Source organism: Vanacampus margaritifer, chromosome 1 (assembly GCF_051991255.1).
Source record: "Vanacampus margaritifer isolate UIUO_Vmar chromosome 1, RoL_Vmar_1.0, whole genome shotgun sequence".
NCBI lineage: Eukaryota > Metazoa > Chordata > Actinopteri > Syngnathiformes > Syngnathidae > Vanacampus > Vanacampus margaritifer.
Genome location: NC_135432.1, coordinates 12,150,525 through 12,169,413, shown reverse-complemented (window position 1 = coordinate 12,169,413; position 18,889 = coordinate 12,150,525). Strand labels below are relative to the sequence as shown.

The 18,889-nt window shown below is 41.5% G+C and overlaps 1 protein-coding gene across 2 annotated transcripts in view; it reads left to right on the top strand.

Annotated features, from left to right (window-relative positions):
• The window catches only part of LOC144056253 (low-density lipoprotein receptor-related protein 1-like), a 117,221-nt gene that overhangs the window by 95,710 nt on the left and 2,622 nt on the right, over positions 1-18,889 (top strand). The window contains exons 57-89 of one of the 2 annotated variants that reach the window (XM_077572848.1): positions 38-123; positions 336-455; positions 532-719; positions 801-1,006; positions 2,292-2,480; positions 2,816-2,964; positions 3,044-3,137; positions 4,165-4,281; positions 4,368-4,487; positions 4,570-4,692; positions 5,222-5,347; positions 5,419-5,535; positions 7,486-7,592; positions 7,665-7,797; positions 7,919-8,041; positions 9,489-9,611; positions 9,816-9,953; positions 10,650-10,787; positions 10,873-10,992; positions 12,676-12,953; positions 13,113-13,291; positions 13,353-13,459; positions 13,527-13,646; positions 14,597-14,773; positions 14,935-15,075; positions 15,161-15,334; positions 15,546-15,707; positions 15,780-15,951; positions 17,157-17,258; positions 17,376-17,446; positions 17,527-17,620; positions 17,706-17,744; positions 18,608-18,752. In XM_077572848.1, coding sequence (XP_077428974.1) covers positions 38-123; positions 336-455; positions 532-719; positions 801-1,006; positions 2,292-2,480; positions 2,816-2,964; positions 3,044-3,137; positions 4,165-4,281; positions 4,368-4,487; positions 4,570-4,692; positions 5,222-5,347; positions 5,419-5,535; positions 7,486-7,592; positions 7,665-7,797; positions 7,919-8,041; positions 9,489-9,611; positions 9,816-9,953; positions 10,650-10,787; positions 10,873-10,992; positions 12,676-12,953; positions 13,113-13,291; positions 13,353-13,459; positions 13,527-13,646; positions 14,597-14,773; positions 14,935-15,075; positions 15,161-15,334; positions 15,546-15,707; positions 15,780-15,951; positions 17,157-17,258; positions 17,376-17,446; positions 17,527-17,620; positions 17,706-17,744; positions 18,608-18,752 — 4,478 coding nt within the window. The remainder of the gene's footprint in view (positions 1-37; positions 124-335; positions 456-531; positions 720-800; positions 1,007-2,291; positions 2,481-2,815; positions 2,965-3,043; positions 3,138-4,164; positions 4,282-4,367; positions 4,488-4,569; positions 4,693-5,221; positions 5,348-5,418; positions 5,536-7,485; positions 7,593-7,664; positions 7,798-7,918; positions 8,042-9,488; positions 9,612-9,815; positions 9,954-10,649; positions 10,788-10,872; positions 10,993-12,675; positions 12,954-13,112; positions 13,292-13,352; positions 13,460-13,526; positions 13,647-14,596; positions 14,774-14,934; positions 15,076-15,160; positions 15,335-15,545; positions 15,708-15,779; positions 15,952-17,156; positions 17,259-17,375; positions 17,447-17,526; positions 17,621-17,705; positions 17,745-18,607; positions 18,753-18,889) is intronic. The other variant, XM_077572857.1, reaches the window with a different exon arrangement.

Sequence of the window (18,889 nt, the reverse complement as noted above, 5' to 3'; positions counted from 1 at the left end):
ACATGCTGAAAATGTTCCTCTTGTTTTGTGTGTGCAGAGGAGGAGGCCTATTTGATCTTTGCTAACCGATACTACTTGAGAAAGCTCAACCTGGATGGTTCCAACTACACTCTTATCAAACAGGTAGAGGAGAAAAAAACACATTGTTATTTTCTTTCTTTTTTTTTTTTTTTCTGGAGAGCTCAGTATTGTTCATTCAGTAATTTTACCGATTTGACATGTCATCATCATTGCTCTCTTTTTTTTTCTTCTTTTTTTTTATATTTTCTTTTGTATGTGCATGTGTGTTATTTTCTTTCTTAGCCTCTGTGAACGCATACTCGCCTCTGTTTTAGGGTCTAAATAATGCCGTGGCACTGGACTTCCACTATGCAGAACAGATGATCTACTGGACTGATGTCACCACTCAGGGCAGCATGATCCGACGAATGCGCATGAACGGCAGCAACTTGGAGGTCAGGAAATATATGTAAAAAGAAACCTGAGTTTTGGGCGATGCACGTGCGGTAAACATTGGCGTATTTATCACAGGTTTTGCACCGGACCTCTCTGAGTAACCCGGACGGCGTGGCTGTGGATTGGGTTGGCAGCAACTTGTATTGGTGTGACAAAGGTCGGGACACCATCGAAGTGTCCAAACTTAACGGAGCCTACAGGACGGTGCTGGTCAACAGCGGGCTGAGAGAACCTCGCGCCGTGGCCGTGGATGTGCGCTACGGGTGAGAACCAATGCGTGGTATTTATGCTTTGAAGGACGTGTTTATTTACATTTTTAAAAAAAATGATGTTTTTATTTCTAGCTACCTGTACTGGTCTGACTGGGGCGACAACCCCCATATTGGAAGAATCGGCATGGATGGCACCAACAGAAGTGTGCTGATAGAGGATAAGATCACATGGCCCAATGGTCTGACCTTGGACTTTATCAACGACCGCATTTACTGGGCAGACGCCCGGGAGGATTACATTGAGTTTGCCAGTCTGGATGGCACCAGCAGACACACAGGTTGTTTATCTTTCTGCACTTATGACATTTTGGACCATTTACAGGATAGGAAATAAGTCATGTGAATGTTTAAAAAAGTAGAACATTTCACAAAGTAACATGCTGCCAAATTTTGCACAACTTTAACCCTGGAGAACCCAAGAACCCTTTTCTTCTTTGGAAAATTATGAATTATACATTAAATGACTGCTATAAATTCACTGAACACCAAAATATATGTTTTTTCAATGTTTTTTTCAATTTATTCCCTAATTTAGGATTAGGGCGAAATTTGAGATTGGGATTTAGGGGTATCATTTCGAAAAATCTGAATAACAAAAACTGTCAGTAAACTATTTAGAATTTAAGAAAATAATCAATCAAATACACAGCTAGATTGAACAATATCATTTTTTAGTTTTATTTGTTGCATTTTAGCCATCTTGTCACCACCACTCTGGCTCATGTAAGTGCAATATTCATCCACTAGATGGCCCCATGCAGGGGTCAGAAGTGGCACTCTGGACTTTTGAAGTTAAATTTGTAAAAAAAAAGAAAAAAAAAAGGTCTTTGTTATTTGAGTAACAGAATTTATAGAGGCCAAATTTGACCCCGTGGGTTCTCCAGGGTTAAATGACAGACAATTCTTTCATTTACTGCTGGATATGTAGCATCGCTATTGCTCTCATTAAGTAACATTTACGATGTCATTGCGGTGGTAAAACAAGGATGGAACATACTAAAGGTCACATCATGCAATCTCAGTACAAATTGTGAAACTATTCCTAGGTTACAACATTTTTTAATGAGCTATTAGCCACATGTGTGTTGCACATCAATAAACATGGTGGCTATGGATTATTAATGTATTTTACAACCGAAGCGAATTGTGTGTGTGTGTGTGTGTGTGTGTGTGACGTGTTTGGGCCAAACACAGAAAGCAAACGCATGCTATGCCGAGAGTATCGGAGCAGAAAGAGCACATTTAGAGTGTAAAACCTAATCGGGTGTATCGAAAATTGCATAACGCTTTAGATATAGCGTTGGTCGTTTTGCTGCGCACCCACTCAGCTTTTATTTAATAGTAACACAGCCTCCTTATCTGCTCAGCCACATTGCAGCTGCAACATTAAAATGTCAAATCCCTGGAATTATTTAGTATTGACAATTCAAGTCCTCAATGAATTTCTAACCTATTTAATTGAACATACCCAATCCAATCTGAGATTAGGTAACAATATTTGGCCAATATTATATAATGGTAAAGCACTTGTGAACTGTGAAATGTGTTTTTGTCCTGTGGCAGTTCTTAGCCAAGACATCCCACACATCTTTGCCATGACATTGTTTGAAGAGTATATCTACTGGACCGACTGGGAGACCAAATCCATCAACAGAGCTCACAAGACTCTGGGGACCAACAAGACCACCCTTATCAGCACCCTGCACCGGCCCATGGATGTCCACATTTACCATCCCTATCGCCAGCCACAGGGTGAGAGACTCGGTATAGAGCAGTGCTTCACAATTGTTTTTTGTTACACCTACCGAGAGAGAAAAAAATATTTTTCAATATTTCAACCGCTGTGACTACAAATATTATCATTTTTCTACAAAATTGTTGTAAGTGCAGCTCTGCAGTGGAGCTAACACTCCTTGCTCACTGCCACCTACTGGAGTGGATGTGAAATTACATTTTATTCTAGTATGGAAAAAAAAAGAAAGAAAAGTTTTATAAATTAAATGTCATAATCATTGGAAGACATTCAGGGATATAGCAGAAAATCTTTAGCGGTATCGAGCATTTCTTCAATGTGATGTGTTCGCCAGTGAGCGGCCACCCGTGCCAGACGAACAACGGCGGCTGCAGTAACCTGTGCCTGGTCTCTCCCGGAGGGGGCTACAAATGCGCATGTCCCACCAACTTCTACCTCGCCAACGACAAGCGTACGTGCATGTCGAACTGCACAGCCAGCCAGGTGATGGGAACTTCGCAAACATCCTCGTCGTCACCATGATGTGCTTTTTTGTTAATTTTCCCTTTTTTTTGTTTTGTAGTTTGTTTGCAAGAACGACAAGTGCATTCCATTCTGGTGGAAATGTGACACAGAGGACGATTGTGGCGATCGCTCGGACGAACCCGCTGACTGTTGTGAGTGTCGATTTTACAACTGTGTTGGAATTGTTAGGTTCAAGCAAGGGGTCAGCAACCTTTCCTGTCAAAAGAGCCATTGAGAACACTTAAATAAGCAAAAATGTGCCTGCAGCCACAAAACATTTGAATATTGTGTGTTTGTATTATTCTAATGTACTGAAGGCCCTAAGAGCTAATTAGATCTGCACCACAATAGAAAATAATGACAGCAGCATCCAATATGTACAGACTCATTTTTTTCATTCATTCATTTTTAATTTTTTTTTTGTTTTATTTTTTGTGTGTAATTTTTCAGACTTCATTTTTCATAATTTTTTGGACATTTCTGCTTTTCTGTCAAATGTCTAACATTTTTGGCAATTTTATGGATATATGGTCAGATTTTCTGTCTTTTTTGCAATCAATTTTTAGACATTTTTGGCAATTTTATGGATCTATGGTCATTTTTTGACATATTTTCTGTCTTTTTTGCTATCGATTTTCTGACATTTTTGGCAATTTTATGGATCTATGGTCATTTTTTGACATATTTTCTGTCTTTTTTGCTATCAATTTTCTGACATTTTTTGGATGTATGGTCATATTTTGACATATTTTCTGTCTTTTTTGCTATCAATTTTCTGACATTTTTGGCAATTTTGTAGACATTTTATGGTACTTTTCTGCTTTTCTTTTGTTCTGTGACAGTTTATAGTTTGTTCAATTCCCATTTTGGGCAATTTCGTGGATGTTTCATGGTCATTTTTTAAAACTTTTTTAAATCTACCTTTCGTCTCTCTTTTTGGACAATTTTAAAATTTTGATTTTTTGGGGGGAATATTGAATTATTCTTTAAAAATATATATATAAATATTTAATTAATTTAAATAATATTTTATCTAAAAATAACTATGTAAAAAAAAAAAATCTACAATTTTATTTAGTTTTTTTCTAGATCAACAGGGACCAACAGATGAGGGGCCAAGGAGCCACATGTTGCAGACCCCTGAGTTTGAGTCATAATTTGTTCTTGCTTTGATTACAGCCGAGTTCAAGTGCCGACCGGGCCAGTTCCAGTGCGGCACAGGCATCTGCACCAACCCTGCGTACATATGTGATGGAGACAACGACTGTCAGGATAATTCAGATGAGGCCAACTGCGGTACAGCTCATATTCTGACTTAGAATATTATCGTTCCAACGACATTTCACATATGCTGATTGTGTATTTGTGTAACTACACCGCAGATATTCATGTTTGCCTGCCCAGCCAGTTCAAATGTTCCCACCCAAGTCGCTGCATCCCAGGAATCTTCCGCTGTAACGGCCAAGACAACTGCGGAGAGGGCGAGGACGAGAAGGACTGCCGTGAGTGTTTTTCACTTTCCCCCCCCCGCTCGAATGCTTCATTTCTCACCATCATAAAATATTTGCTGGCTTCTCTCTGCAGCTGAGGTCACTTGCGCACCCACCCAGTTCCAGTGTGCCATCACCAAACGTTGCATTCCTCGCGTCTGGGTGTGCGACCGTGACAACGACTGCGTGGACGGATCTGATGAACCCGCCAATTGCAGTAAGCACAAGAACTATTTGGTTCCTGCATATTTAACTCTAAACTCTCCTTCTAGTGTCGCAACATTTTTGTCCTCAATCTGCTGGACAGACTTCTTTGCTTGTTCCATAGGTGGCAGTTTAGAATTAATATTTAACAAATAACATGACAAGAAATTTAATAATAATAATAATAATAATTAAAGCATCTGAATCACCAGGGATGCTCATAAAATTAATATTACAGGGGCCTGCACTATGGATTGTGAAGCCAACTGGGCAGATTAGATTGACATGGCAACACAGAAAGGCTGAAATCCGATTGGACCAAAATAAAATAACCAGACGTGCACATGCAGGAACAAGTGCAGCCAAGAGAAACGCTGCAAATGAATAGAATAGACATCGATGACATTGAACAAATATTCAAATTTAGGTTGTAAATATAAAATCATTAAAACATGACATACTTGGTTCATCTCCAGAACTCGTAGCCGTCTCCAGCCATGCAATCTTTAGTGAAAGCACTCTCATAATGTTCCCAACTCCAGCCCAGATGACATGCGGCGTGGACGAGTTCCGTTGCAAAGACTCCGGACGCTGCATCCCGGCTCGCTGGAAGTGCGACGGTGAAGATGACTGCGGCGATGCCTCCGACGAACCCAAGGAGGAGTGCGGTGAGTTGCGACACGTGCCAAATATTTTGTCTCCGGGCGTGTCACGATGCCCGTTTGTCCCGTTTGCTCAGCCGAGAGGACGTGTGAGCCGTACCAGTTCCGGTGCAAAAACAACCGCTGCGTCCCGGGCCGCTGGCAGTGCGACTACGACAACGACTGCGGCGACAACTCGGATGAAGACAAATGCGGTTGGTGTCGCGTCTCGCCTCTGCCCTCGAACCCTCGACTCCCTTTGCGCTATCGTGTTTACTGTGTCGACAACATCCAGTCGCTGTCACGGCAAATGCATTTCATCTCATCTGATGTCTGTTTCATTTCATACTGTCCTGTTGGCATGAACAAGAGGTGAGTCTCTTCCACGTTCACAAGTCAAACATTTCAGTTTTCCTGTCAGTTCCCTGTCATGCTTTTGTGAGCCCTGTTGTGAGAGTCTGCAAGGAGACTTGGATTTAGTCATTGTGCGTCGTATGCTTTCCGTCTGTCACTGTCACTTGTGTAATTGATGCAAAAATTACTTAAATTGACCTCTTACAAAGATGTCATAGAGGTATTAATTTAGCAATGTGTCTGTTTTTGTAGTTACCGAGACCGACAGCTGTTTCTAATATCAATATTGTTTTCGATCTAGTTGTGCCGAGCTCCTTTCATTCTCTCCCCTGACCAACTTCTGTCGTGTCTTGGTGCAGTAGTGGGCAAACTCGGGTCCTCGGGGGCCCGAGTCCTGCAGGTTTTGAGTGTTTCCCTGCTCCAACGCAGCTGATTCCAATCAACCGGATCGTTTATCAGGCTTATGCAGAGCTTGCTGATGAGCTGATCATATATCAGCTGTGTTGGAGAAGGGAAACATCCAAAGCCGGCAGGACTCCGGCCCTCGAGGACCGAGTGTGCCCACCCCTGTCTTGGTGGAACGCAAGACGCATAAGTAGTAGGGATAGACCGATTATCGGCCGGGCCGATTATCAGTGCCGATATTTGGTATTTTGACGAATATTGGCATTATTTTCAAGTCAGAAGGCCGATAAAGCTGCTATATCACTGAGCGGCGAATTCTTGTGAACTTAGTCAATTTTGGGCTTTCGTCAGGGTTGGTAAAATGTTGCAAAAGGTTGCAAAGATGTGAACAGACATTTTTCTTATTCTAAAGAAATGTTCAGACAAATTTTCACTGTTTGCGAACATCTTTGGAAAACTTTTAAGAACCCTAACGGAAACCCAAAATTTACTAAGTTCGCAAGCATTCGGCTCTCATTGATCTTAACAGATGAATTTAAAACTGGGAACTTTTTATTTATGTATCTATTTAAAATTTCACTTCATGAGAGATGCTGCCACGGCTGGGAATTCCCTGTACTTTTAGTTTTTGTTCAAAATTTAAACAAAAATAAGTGAAAGTTTAAATTTTTTTTTTTTTCAAACATAGCTGTTTTTTCTCTCCATATGTTTAAGTTAAAAGAAAAAATACATTTAACAAATATGCTCAATGGCATTTCAGTTTGTTTGTTTTTTACATTAACTCATTCACTGCCATTGACGGGTATAGACGTCAAAAATTCATTTGAACTATTTCTATTAATTTAACATTTTTTCCACTTTTGTTAACAAGAGTATGAAAACCTAGAAAAAAATTATTGTTCTATTAGAACGGATATAAAATTTGTGATTAATCGTGAGTTAACTATTGAAGTCATGCAATTGATTACAATTTTAAAAAAAATATCGCCTGACGCGATAAAAAAAAAAAGAGAAAAGATTATAAAAAAAATTAGGGGCGTCAGGCGATTAAAAATTTGAATCATAATTAATCGCATGACTTCACTAGTTAACTTACGATTATTCACAAATTTTTATATCTGTTCTAAATGTCCAATAAGGATTTCATACTCTTGTAAACAAAAGTGGGGGAAAAAAAATTCAACTAATAGAAATAATTCAAATGATTTTTTGACGTCTATAGCCGTCAATGGCAGTGAATGAGTTAATATTTGATGTTTTACTGCAATGAAATATCAGCTCCAAATATCGTTTATCGGCCTGCTTGACTTGTAATAATCGGTATCGGCCCCGGAAAAGACACATCGGTCTATCACTAATAAGTCGCTTGTCACCAACATGAGCCGTGTTTCGCCTTTTCCGCGCAGTGCCTCGGCAATGTTCCGAAAGCGAGTTCGCCTGCACCAACGGCCGCTGCATCTCCGGGCGGTGGAAGTGCGACGGAGACCACGACTGCGCCGATGGATCCGATGAGGTGGCTTGAATTCTTGTGTTCCGTTTTTAATTCACCAGGATCAAGTCTGACCCGAGTTTCTTTTTCCTCTAGGATGGCTGCGAACTCAAATGTGACAACGACCAGTTCCAGTGTAAGAATGGACACTGTATTCCGATTCGCTGGCGGTGTGACGCTGACCCAGACTGCATGGATGGCAGCGATGAGGAGAACTGCGATATTGCTGGTGAGCGCACAATTATTTTATTTTTTGCTGCTCTTTTCTTGTTTCGGAGCTCACATTCTATCCGATTGAGTTGTATCCATTTTGACGGAGCTAAAGCGCGAGTCACTTCCTGTTCTCTCAGCTGGACGTCACTGTCCGTTGGATGAATTCCAGTGCAACAACACGCTGTGCAAACCTCTCGCCTGGAAGTGCGACGGAGAGGATGACTGTGGGGACAACTCTGACGAGAGTCCGGAAGAATGCAGTGAGTGCCTGCGTTCGAATCTCACAAGTCATTCAGAAGCCATCATAAAGTTTTAATGGGATTTTCATTATGTAGCAGGCACAAACCCATAGATTGGCATTATTGTTTTTATTAATAATAAGTGTTTTCTCAACCTTTATAGAGCCATGGCAAATATTTGACATAGCTCTCACAGCACACCATCAACAATTTCCCAACATTTTTTTTATACTGAATGATGCTAATTGACTCATAAATTCACTTGCTTGGTGTGGGAAGTTATTGTGTTGTATGAACGACAACAGATTGATGCAAAGATTATCGTACATTCTGCCATCTAGTGGAAGGCATTTAATTGTTCTGCCTGTCTATGTAGCTGTCATAAGCAGGTTAAAAAACATACTGTCAATTATTTGTAGTGACTAAATATTTTTTAGACCAATTGATGGAATTTAAATAAGTTGTCGTGTCCTTTTTTTCTTTTCTTTGAGAGCTCAGTATTGTTCATTCGGTAATTTTACCGATTTGACATGTGAAAGAGGCAAATTATTTGTCCTCTTTTGCGTGTTCCAAAAATTTGAAGACAGATTTCTTGTAAGAAAAAACACCTTGCAAGGATGATTTATTAAACAGAGAATTCTCCGGTCACCGCAACAACACTGAACATCACGTAATGGTGACCCCGACGTGATTAATAATGTATAACACATGTCATCATCATTGCTCTCTCTTTTTTTCTTCTTTTTTTTTGTATGTGCGGGTGTGTGTGATTGTGTACTCAATAATTCACCTAAAACCTATTAAAAATCCCATACCATTTACCTAAACCGAATACTTCAGAATCCAGCTAGAGTCGTGAGGTTGTCAGGAGACCCGAGGAAGGATCAAAGAAAGGAAAGTGAAATCCAGCACCGGCCAGACCTTACCTACTACCCACCAACCAGAGTCTTTCACCAACCTCAGAAACATCTAAATTCCAACAAATTAGGGAGACCTCAAGAGACCAAAGGAAAGACTGAGGAAATGAAGGAAGGACAGACGAAGCAGAGTGAGATCCACAGACATCAGCCTCCACCGATTCAACGACCAGAAGAAGAAGCAGATTGTGTTTGAATTTCGGTAGATGCTGGTGTGGTGGATCTGGCATGCCTCTTGTCATGTTTTAATGAGATTCAATACAAGAGTTGTCGTGATGATCTCTCATGACACACTAAGTGGGGGAGAATCACTACTTTATACGAATAATATAGCATATGCAGTGAGAATCACGGGCACAAACATAGAACCCAAAAAAACAAAACAAAAGTAAACCCCGAAGCATTTATTTACCAATTGAATCACTGTTGTACTGTCTATTAAATAAGAAATACATTTTGGAAAGAGAGAGAGAAGTTCAGACTGCTGAATCAATATCCTCATCGCTCAATTCAACCCCTTTTAATCAAACTTGTCCCCGTGTGATGCATAGGGAAGTTCCAGTGTCCTCCCACCAGAGCGTTCCGCTGCCAAAATGACCGCGTATGTCTTCAGATGTCAAAGAGATGTGACGGCATCAATCACTGCGGCGACAAATCGGACGAGCTGAATTGTGGTAAGCGGCTCAGTAGCTTGAAAACCAACCCAGCTACTTCCACGCCGCTAATGTTTTGAGACAATTTGCTGAGTCGTTTGTGTGTGTGTGTGTGTGTGTGTGTGTGTGTGTGTGTGTGTGTGTGTGTGTCTGTGTGTGTGTGTCTGTGTGTGTGTGTGTGTGTCTGTGTGTGTGTGTGTGTGCGCGCGCGCACACTTCCCACAGAAGTCCATCCAGCTGTTCCTGCTTGCGAGAAAGACGAGTTCTTGTGTGCAAATGGGAAATGCATCAGCTCCACTTTGAGATGCAACGTCTTTAATGACTGCGAGGACTACGGCTCGGATGAGATCAACTGCAAAACAGGTTCAATTTGAGAGTTAATTGTCGGGGTGTGACCAAAAAAATCGATTCTCGTTTAGTACGATTCAGAATCTATTTTAAATGTCCCAAAATCGATTTTATTTAAATTATTTTATACTGTCTTGCCTTTGTCTGTGTGTGCCTTCATTTGGAGCGCTGTTCAAGTTGTACCTGGTTTGGCCACTGAGGGGCAGTGTGGTTCCACGCGGTCTAATACACTGTTAAGTTGTAGCCACATTAGAGAGTAGAAGGAAAAAGTCACAATCAAGTTATTGCAATAAAAGGGTTTTTTTTTTCAGCGTGGAGCCATTCTTTTGAGCGATAAAAGTGCCGCGAGTAGCGCGCTAATTAGCATTAGCGAGTCAGACTGGAGTAGATCATTACAATTCCTTGCACATCTATAGATTGAAACAAAAATCATTGTCAGCCAAATCATTTTGAATCCAAAATCGTTCTTGATCGAAAATCTATTCTGAATTGAATCGCAGACCCAAAAATCGGAATCGAATCTTGAGACATTAAAGACTCCCACCCCTAGTTAATTGAGAGAAATGTGGGTCCTTTAGATCTGAATTCATCTTACCAGTACATTTTGGACAAATGTACTCCTCAAACTTTTTGGGGAAAGTTTGGCATCGTAAAAGCGTGCTTGAATGAGGTTGGTCGAGGTTGCTAACAAATCAGCGTGTGCGTCAACAGAAACCAAGCTGAACGACTGCAGGAGTAACAGGACTCAGTGCGGCGATGGGGACGAGGCCCACTGCGTCACCAACGGCACCGACGCCTTCTGCTCGTGTAAACCGGGCTTCCGCAAAATCGGATATCGCACGTGCGGAGGTAAACGTGGACACAAAAGCTTTCAAGACAATTATTTTGATAGCCTGATTTTATTTAACGACTTGGATTCGTTCCTGTTTTTTAGACAAGAATGAGTGTCTTCAGTTTGGGGCGTGTTCCCACATCTGCAACAACACGAAGGGCTCTTACAAATGCAGCTGTTACAAGTACTTCACAAGGATCAATGACACCTGCAAAGCCGACAGTGAGCACCAACATACGTTTCCTTGAAAGCCTTTATGCAGCTGTTCAGTCCGATAGTGCTTGCTGAGGTATCCTTTGTGTATAAGAGGCGGCATTATAGTCAATCGTATCGCCTCATATTCGTGCAACACCTTCGCATATAGTAATCTCGCACCTGTTTGTGGTTTGCTAGTCACATTTTGGGGGGGAAACCTATACTTAGTTATTTGCTGAAAATTTGGAACAATCATACGCAAACTCATTTTTGGTGGCTGACACGCCTACTTCTGTACAAAAGCATTACAGCTATTCATTTTTAACAAAACTGGCTAACTCAAATGTATTTAACTTATACGACGGCGTATTAGGGCCACGTATAAATTTTATTTAATTTTTTTGGAGGGCGGGGGCAATATTCCGAGAAAAAAACTCGCAAATTTAACACTTTATAAACTCGTAAATTTGCAAGTTTAGAAAGTGACAAATTTGACACTTTATACGGTGGCAGATTTGCGAGAGAAAAAAATCTCAAAAATTTACAAGAAATACGCGTAGCGTACTACTCGTACTTTCGTTCGGGTTTCCAAATAAGGAGATAGTAATTGCTTTAGCAGAGATTAACCATATGATGTTAAGCATTCGCTCTTTGAAGCGTGTACGGCCACTGGCCAGCGACAAAGACGCCTCGTTTTGCGAAGGTCCACACCCGGACAATCAAGCGTTTAAGTTAATTTGTTAAAATGTATATTTACTTGTACATTTATGTTTCCAGAATTATTATTTAAACATTCATACATTTTGGTATTTTTTTGTACAAGTATCTAAATTGATGTGTCGAATCTGCCGCTCTCCATCATTCATTAGCATTTACCTATGGTATGCTAGCATCTGATTGGATAGTGTTGGTCAGCTGATATGGGATCAGGAAGTGTTGTAGCTCTGACTGCGGTGAATGACGAGTAAAGTTTTCATTTAAGAATGAATCCGTCTCCATCCTGCCTTTTCATTTTATTAACAGTGTCCCATTAACCACCATCGAATCCTCAGATGATTAGAATGTAGTGTAGCTACGTGTATTTCTCGTACGTTTTTTTCTCGCAAATCTGCCATTATATAAAGTGGCAAATTTGCACACTCTTTAAACCCGGAAATTTGCCACTTTATGAAGTGGCAAATTTGCGAGAAAAAAACTTTTTAAAGTGGCAGATTTGCCACTTTTTAAACTTGCAAATTTGCCACTTTATAAAGTCGCAAATTTGTTAGAATTTTTTTTGTAAATTTGCGAGTTTATAAAGTGACTAATATGCAAGTTTTTTTCTCGGAATATTGCCCCCACCCTCTAAAAAATATATATATATATATATTTATACGTGCCCCTAATACGTCGTAAACCTAACTATTTTCTCTCATTAAAAAAAAAAAAAAAAAAAGATCAAGAATTTCAATCTTGATGTGGCATAATGCCACACGGCTCCCGCAGAAGGAAGAGGTGGAGTTTACAACACTTCTCCAATAGTTCAAATGCCCAAGAGATTTAATATATTTGTTCTCGAGCTATTACAAAAACTTTAAATGGATTATTGTGCAAAAATAACGAACAATCGATTTTGTAAAAAAAAAAAAAATCTACAATTAACCATATTTAGACATACAGGATTTCTACCTGACAGTGATGATAAACACAATATGGTCTTCTGTCCTGCAGACATGAACAGCACTCAGCAGGTTCTCTACATCGCCGACGACAACGAAATCCGCAGCCTGGATCCCGGCATGCCCAACTGGCGCTACGAGCAAACCTTCCAAGGGGACGCTAGCGTGCGGATTGATGCGATGGACCTGCACGTGAAGACCAACCGCATCTTCTGGACTAACTGGCACACGGGCCGCATCTCCTCCTACGAACTTCCCGGCCAGTCTACTTTGTCGTCCAACTCTCACCGTAACAGACGGCAAAGTGCGGGCAGGATCACCAACCTGCAGGTACGGGGGGGGGGGGGGAGCTTGAAATCTCTTTTTTTTTGAAGAATTATTTACCATCTGCCACGTAGCTGCTAGTTGTGAAGCAATTTGAGTTAGCGGGCTCCTCTCTCCTAAATTTTTTTGCTCGCCGTCAAAAGAAACCTCTCTCATATCCTCCAGATTAAAGAGCTGAAGATGCCTCGAGGAATAGCTGTGGACTGGGTCGCCGGTAACCTGTACTGGACCGACTCGGGTCGAGATGTCATTGAGGTGGCTCAGATGTCAGGCCAGCATTGCAAGACGCTCATCTCTGGCATGATAGACGAACCATACGCCATCGTCGTGGATCCACAGAGAGGGTACAACATTAACTTGATCGTGTTTTTGTTCACTGAGGCTTAAGATTTTCATTTGTTTCAGCACCATGTACTGGGCAGATTGGGGGAACCATCCAAAAATTGAGACGGCTGCCATGGATGGAACGCTGAGACAGACTCTTGTCCATGAGAACATCCAGTGGCCGACAGGTCAAATTTATTAATGCTCCAAATACGCAATGTATACTGTATACTACAATGTCTTTTGACTCCCCAGGTTTGGCAGTGGATTACTTCAACGAGCGTCTTTACTGGGCGGATGCAAAGCTATCGGTCATTGGAAGCGTTCGTCTAGATGGCTCCGATCCCGTCATAGCTGTCTCTGGCATCAAAAACAGTTGAGTTCTTTCATTTGAAAAAAAGCAGTAACTTATGACACAGGGTTGGGAGGGTTACTTTTAAAATGTAATCCGTTACAGTTACAAGCTACCTGCTAAAAAAATGGCGTTAGTAACGTAATCAAATTACCATAATATTAAAGTCATGTAACTGGATTACTTTTGGATTACTCCAATATAATAAAATAAAAATAAATATCACCACAATATATATTCTATACAATGTGCCCTTGCCATTTGCGGGTGATAGGGACCCGGGCAGCCTACAAATAGCAAAAAGCTGTTTTCGAACTGTCACTGAAAGCAACCACACCTGATAGATGGATGAATGGATGGATAGATAGATAGGTAGTTTAGCCGTGTATATGTTGTGTATGATGTTTAAATAGTGAATTGGTGGGAGGAAGATTTGTTTGTAAGGTGTAACTCACATTATGGTTGTAGGCTAGCGGGCTAGCTAACAAGAAGCTACAGCGCGTAGCATGCCGCTGGACTCTCATCTTAAACTTTTGCGCCGAGTAAATTCCAGTGAATAGCGGTCGTCATTCCCTCCTCCCGTCCGTGAAGCTTTTTCAAACTGCCCGCGTGTGGAGGACACGACTAGTCAGTTCGTTTGTCCCCACCTACCCGACATGTAGCAACGGTCCCACTCGCACGGACGCGCACGCACTCTCTCTCTCGCTTTCTCTCCCTCTTTCACACTCTCTCTCATTGTAGAAATTGTAATCCCTCAAAGTAATCCCCATTTGTAATAAATGTACCTGTAATCTGATGACATGTTTTTTCCTGTAACTGTAAGGGAATAGTTACTTTTTTTGTAATCTGATTACATAACGGCGGTACATGTATTCCGTTACTCCCCAAGCCTTGCTTTTGACATTAATAAACAACTAGCAGTCAAATAAAAGTGTGCCTATATTAACATTGTTTGCTCTTTGTTGACTTCCAGACCTGGCCCATCCGTTTAGCATTGATATCTTTGAGGACTACATCTATGGAGTCACGCTAGTCAATAACTTTGTTTTCCGGGTGGACAAGTTTGGAAAAGGGCCCATGGAGACTCTCACTACAGGCATCAACCACGCTACTGACATCGTCTTGTACCACCGATACAAGCAGCCAGAAAGTAAGTTGTGGAATCCGTATTTTATTTGGCATACTGTGCCAACATTGAAGGCCATCAGCACTTTGGTATTGATCAACTTGACCAATAAAAAGAAAAGAAAATCCATCTACGTCCACCCCCGTCACTTGTTGTGTTTGCACTTCTGTCTCTCTGCATTACAGTGACCAACCCATGTGACAGGAAGAAATGCGAGTGGCTGTGTCTGCTCAGCCCCAGCGGACCGGTTTGCACCTGCCCCAACAACTACATTGCCGACAACGGCACGTGTGTGGAGAGGTCCGGCCCAACCCAGTCGCCGTTCTGTAAGTCTGCTTTTATCTACTGGCTATAGATGCTCACGTAACTACTCACAATGGCCTCTAAATGCTGTGTGTCCGTTCTCCACAGCTCCCCCATCGGGACCGTGTGACATTCAGTGTCAGAATGGAGGGAGCTGCTTCCTCAACGCCCGACATATGGCCAAATGTCGCTGCCAGCCCAGCTACACCGGAGAAAGGTGCGAAATCAACCAGTGCAGGGACTACTGCAAGAACGGCGGCACCTGCACCGCGTCTCATACAGGTGAATGGACAGACAGTCAAGAGTTCACTAAAAGGTCACAATTCTCACCCTCCGATTGGTCTGCAGAACCCCCCCACTGCTATCAATAATCACCAAATCAGTTTTCTTTCTTTCAACAATTCATCATGCTAAACATGACTTTTCCTTCCATCAGTAATAATAGATTACTTGCATTCTTTGGTAATCGTTACAAGTGATATGTTCGTCTCAGGTGCGCCGACATGCAGGTGTCCAAAAGGCTTCACGGGGCCCACCTGCAACCGTCACACTTGTCAGAACTACTGCCAGAATGGAGGCAACTGTTCGGTCAACTCGGGCAATCAGCCAACCTGCAGCTGCCCGACAGAGTACCACGGAGATCAATGCCAGTACAGTAAGTGGATATACCAGACATTCACGCTATATAAATGATTTGGCACCTATTATTATTATTACCTTTTCACAGGCAAATGTGAAGGTTATTGTGAAAATGACGGAACATGCTTGCAAACCTCAAACGGCACCAAAGTGTGTCAGTGCTCCAGTCAGTACATCGGACACCAGTGTGAGCTGGACAAATGTGTCTTCTGTGGCACGGGTCGGTGTTTGACATCCTCCTCGGGAGAAGTCTCCTGCAGGTAAACACACGCTGCAGCCCAGACATATTAAATGTGTAAATATTGGTTAAAAGTCTCCATCCGGCTGACCGGCGCCACACGGGCCAACTTCAGGCCCTCTTTGTCAATTTATTGGTCCACAAATGCTAACCACAATTTGTCCTAGACCTGTTTTCAAAACTAGCCTTACAATTAACAATAATATTCAAATGCTAGGGCCAATTGTAATATGATGGGATCCTTATTGGGGTTCCCACACTGAATGTAAGGTAAGGGTACACAAGTTGAAATGTCTGCTAGCATAACTGGTAGCTCAGCTTGTGGCAGATCTCGTCTCAACTCAATTTTTTTTTGTATAGTGCTTTAAGAACAACTGCAGCTCCAACAAAGACTTAAATACAACTAGTATTGTCACTATCGAATCTCTCTAAAATGGATTACCTTATCAATTTTTTCATCGAATAATCAAGTAATCGCCCCTCCCCCGTTGTAATAATCCACTAACGTTGGACGTAAATTGAATTGAGAATTATCTACATATGCCTCATTAAACACGAACAAAATTAGCCTATGCTAAAGGTTAGCAATCACGATTAGCATTAGCGTGTAAGCGATTACTATTTCACAAACATTACCATTTAGTTCACGCATACATCATTATATCTACATTACACATATAATAGTGTCTTAAAAGTCCCTTCAGAGATGATGCTTCAACAGTATTCCATGAGTAAACAAGGGTAGAGGTAGCTGTTAGCTACATGATGTCAATAACTTCCTGTTACTGTCTTCTTCTGGGTTTCGGCGTGACTGCCCTCTACTGGATAAGTGATGAACATCTAAAACCGAATGGCAGGTTATATTTTGGAATAATTACAGCTCAATGTGCTTTTTGGAAGTTCAGATGAGAACTTCCTTTCCTGTGTTTTGGGGAAGCTCAATGCGCTGTATTGTCTTTAATTTAAAAAAAAAAAAACAGTGAGTACTAAGTGTAACAGCCACTATTCAGCAACTAGATGGTGCACTAAGCCCAAAAATGGTTCGGAGCCGGTAGAACATTTCAACCTATTTTTCAACCTAAGTCAACATATCCGACTTGTTGGACTCAAACATACTGTATTTTCACCCCTCGTCAAAATAGAATTATTATCTTTGTAAAGGCGATTTCCCCCCAAAAAAACGCATTTATTTAGTGACTCTTTGTTTGTGTACGTGTATGTGTGTAGCTGCCCCAATGGTCAGACGCAACCCAGCTGCTATACCTGCTTGGACTACTGCTCCAATGGACAATGTACAGTTGACACTCGTACGCTATTGCCTCAGTGCAAGTAAGATAAGACACTCTCTCCAAACATGTCTTTCTTCTGTTATGTATAAACTATACCAAAAATAGCACATAAACATGCACACGCAAACAAAGTCGCTGTGTCTCACGGTGTGTCCAGGTGTCCCGAAGCATGGAGAGGTTACAGGTGTGAAATTGTGTCTTCCGTGGATTCCTCTGCATCCAGCGGAAGTGAGTCATGCACTTCTATGTCTTTTCTTGATAAAAACTTGCACTTTGGCCGAATTTGCTGACATTTATTGCTCTCTCAGATACGGCCTCAGTGGTGGTCCCCGTGCTTCTACTGCTCTTACTGGCACTGCTGGTGGTTGGCGCCATCGTGTGGTACAAGCGGAGAATGCGAGGGTAGGCTTTGTCAATATTTTTGTTGTTGCGTTTTTAATCTTTTCTTCTTTCCATCTCCATCAACCATCTCTTTCCTTTCTCCCAGGTCTCTATGGCCGGGCAAATTTCGCTCTCAGTGCTCGCGGTAACTTTACACTGTAATGATGTAACCCTGTAAAGTTGACAGGGTTACATCATTCACTGGTTCAGACTTTGTTAACCTCACCCCCTCCCTTATATCACGATGGGTCATGCTGGACATCCATCCATCCCTCTCAACATTCTGTTATGACTTTGTCTGTCCTTGCCTGCCTTTTGCTTCCCAAGAAACCTAAAGGTGCATTTCAACCACAGGAACTTTACTGTTGAGCTAGGAACTTTTTTTTTTTAGGAAATTTTGGGTAATTTATACGAAGACTCCAAAAAAGCCCAGGCATATTCAAGGATAAAAACTCATTTTGTGCTACATAATTATTTTATTGTAAATAAAATGCAATCTGCCTTGCTGCTTTGTATCAACGTCATGGTGCTTTCTACTGCCACCTACCTCAGTGCAGTGATAGTGCAGGCACTTGTGCTGTATCATCAGCCAATTTACTGTTGCGCAAATGGTCGCCACAGTGGGCCCACAGGAGCAAAGAACCAAAAGATCCTGGAATTTGAAATAGTTGAAATGCATCTTAAGAGTCTGTTGACTCCTACTGAGAGTGTTTGTTTTTTTGCATCTCCATACTGTTCCCTGTTGTACATGTTAAGTTTATGCTGTGTGCTTGCTTGGTGAAGTATTTAACTGTCTCTCAATGAACAATAATGGCGTCTAAACTGCCCAGCATTCTCTCCAATGCTGTAGTGTTAATCACATGGGCCTTTTGACAAAAAAAAGAAGCTCATTTGATCAACTTTGTGTCTCAATTTTGTGGATTAAGTTACTTCCTGCTTGATTTTTTTTTTTTTTGTACGAATATGTTGCTTCTTCAGTTTTTTTATCATCCGTTATGTTTGTTTCAGTGCCAAGGGCTTCCAGCACCACAGAATGACGAACGGCGCCATGAATGTCGAGATCGGTAATCCTGCCTATAAAATCTACGAGGGAGACCCTGACGATGACGCTGGGGAGCTCCTGGATTCAGACTTTGCTTTGGACCCGGAGAAAGTAAGAAGAATGCAATATATCTAATATAATATGTAAGCAACTATGCACTCTAAAAACAGTTGGGTCAAAAGTAACCCAATTATGGATTAAAAATGGACCGATCCACTTTGAGTCAATTTGACCCAACTTCATTGGTT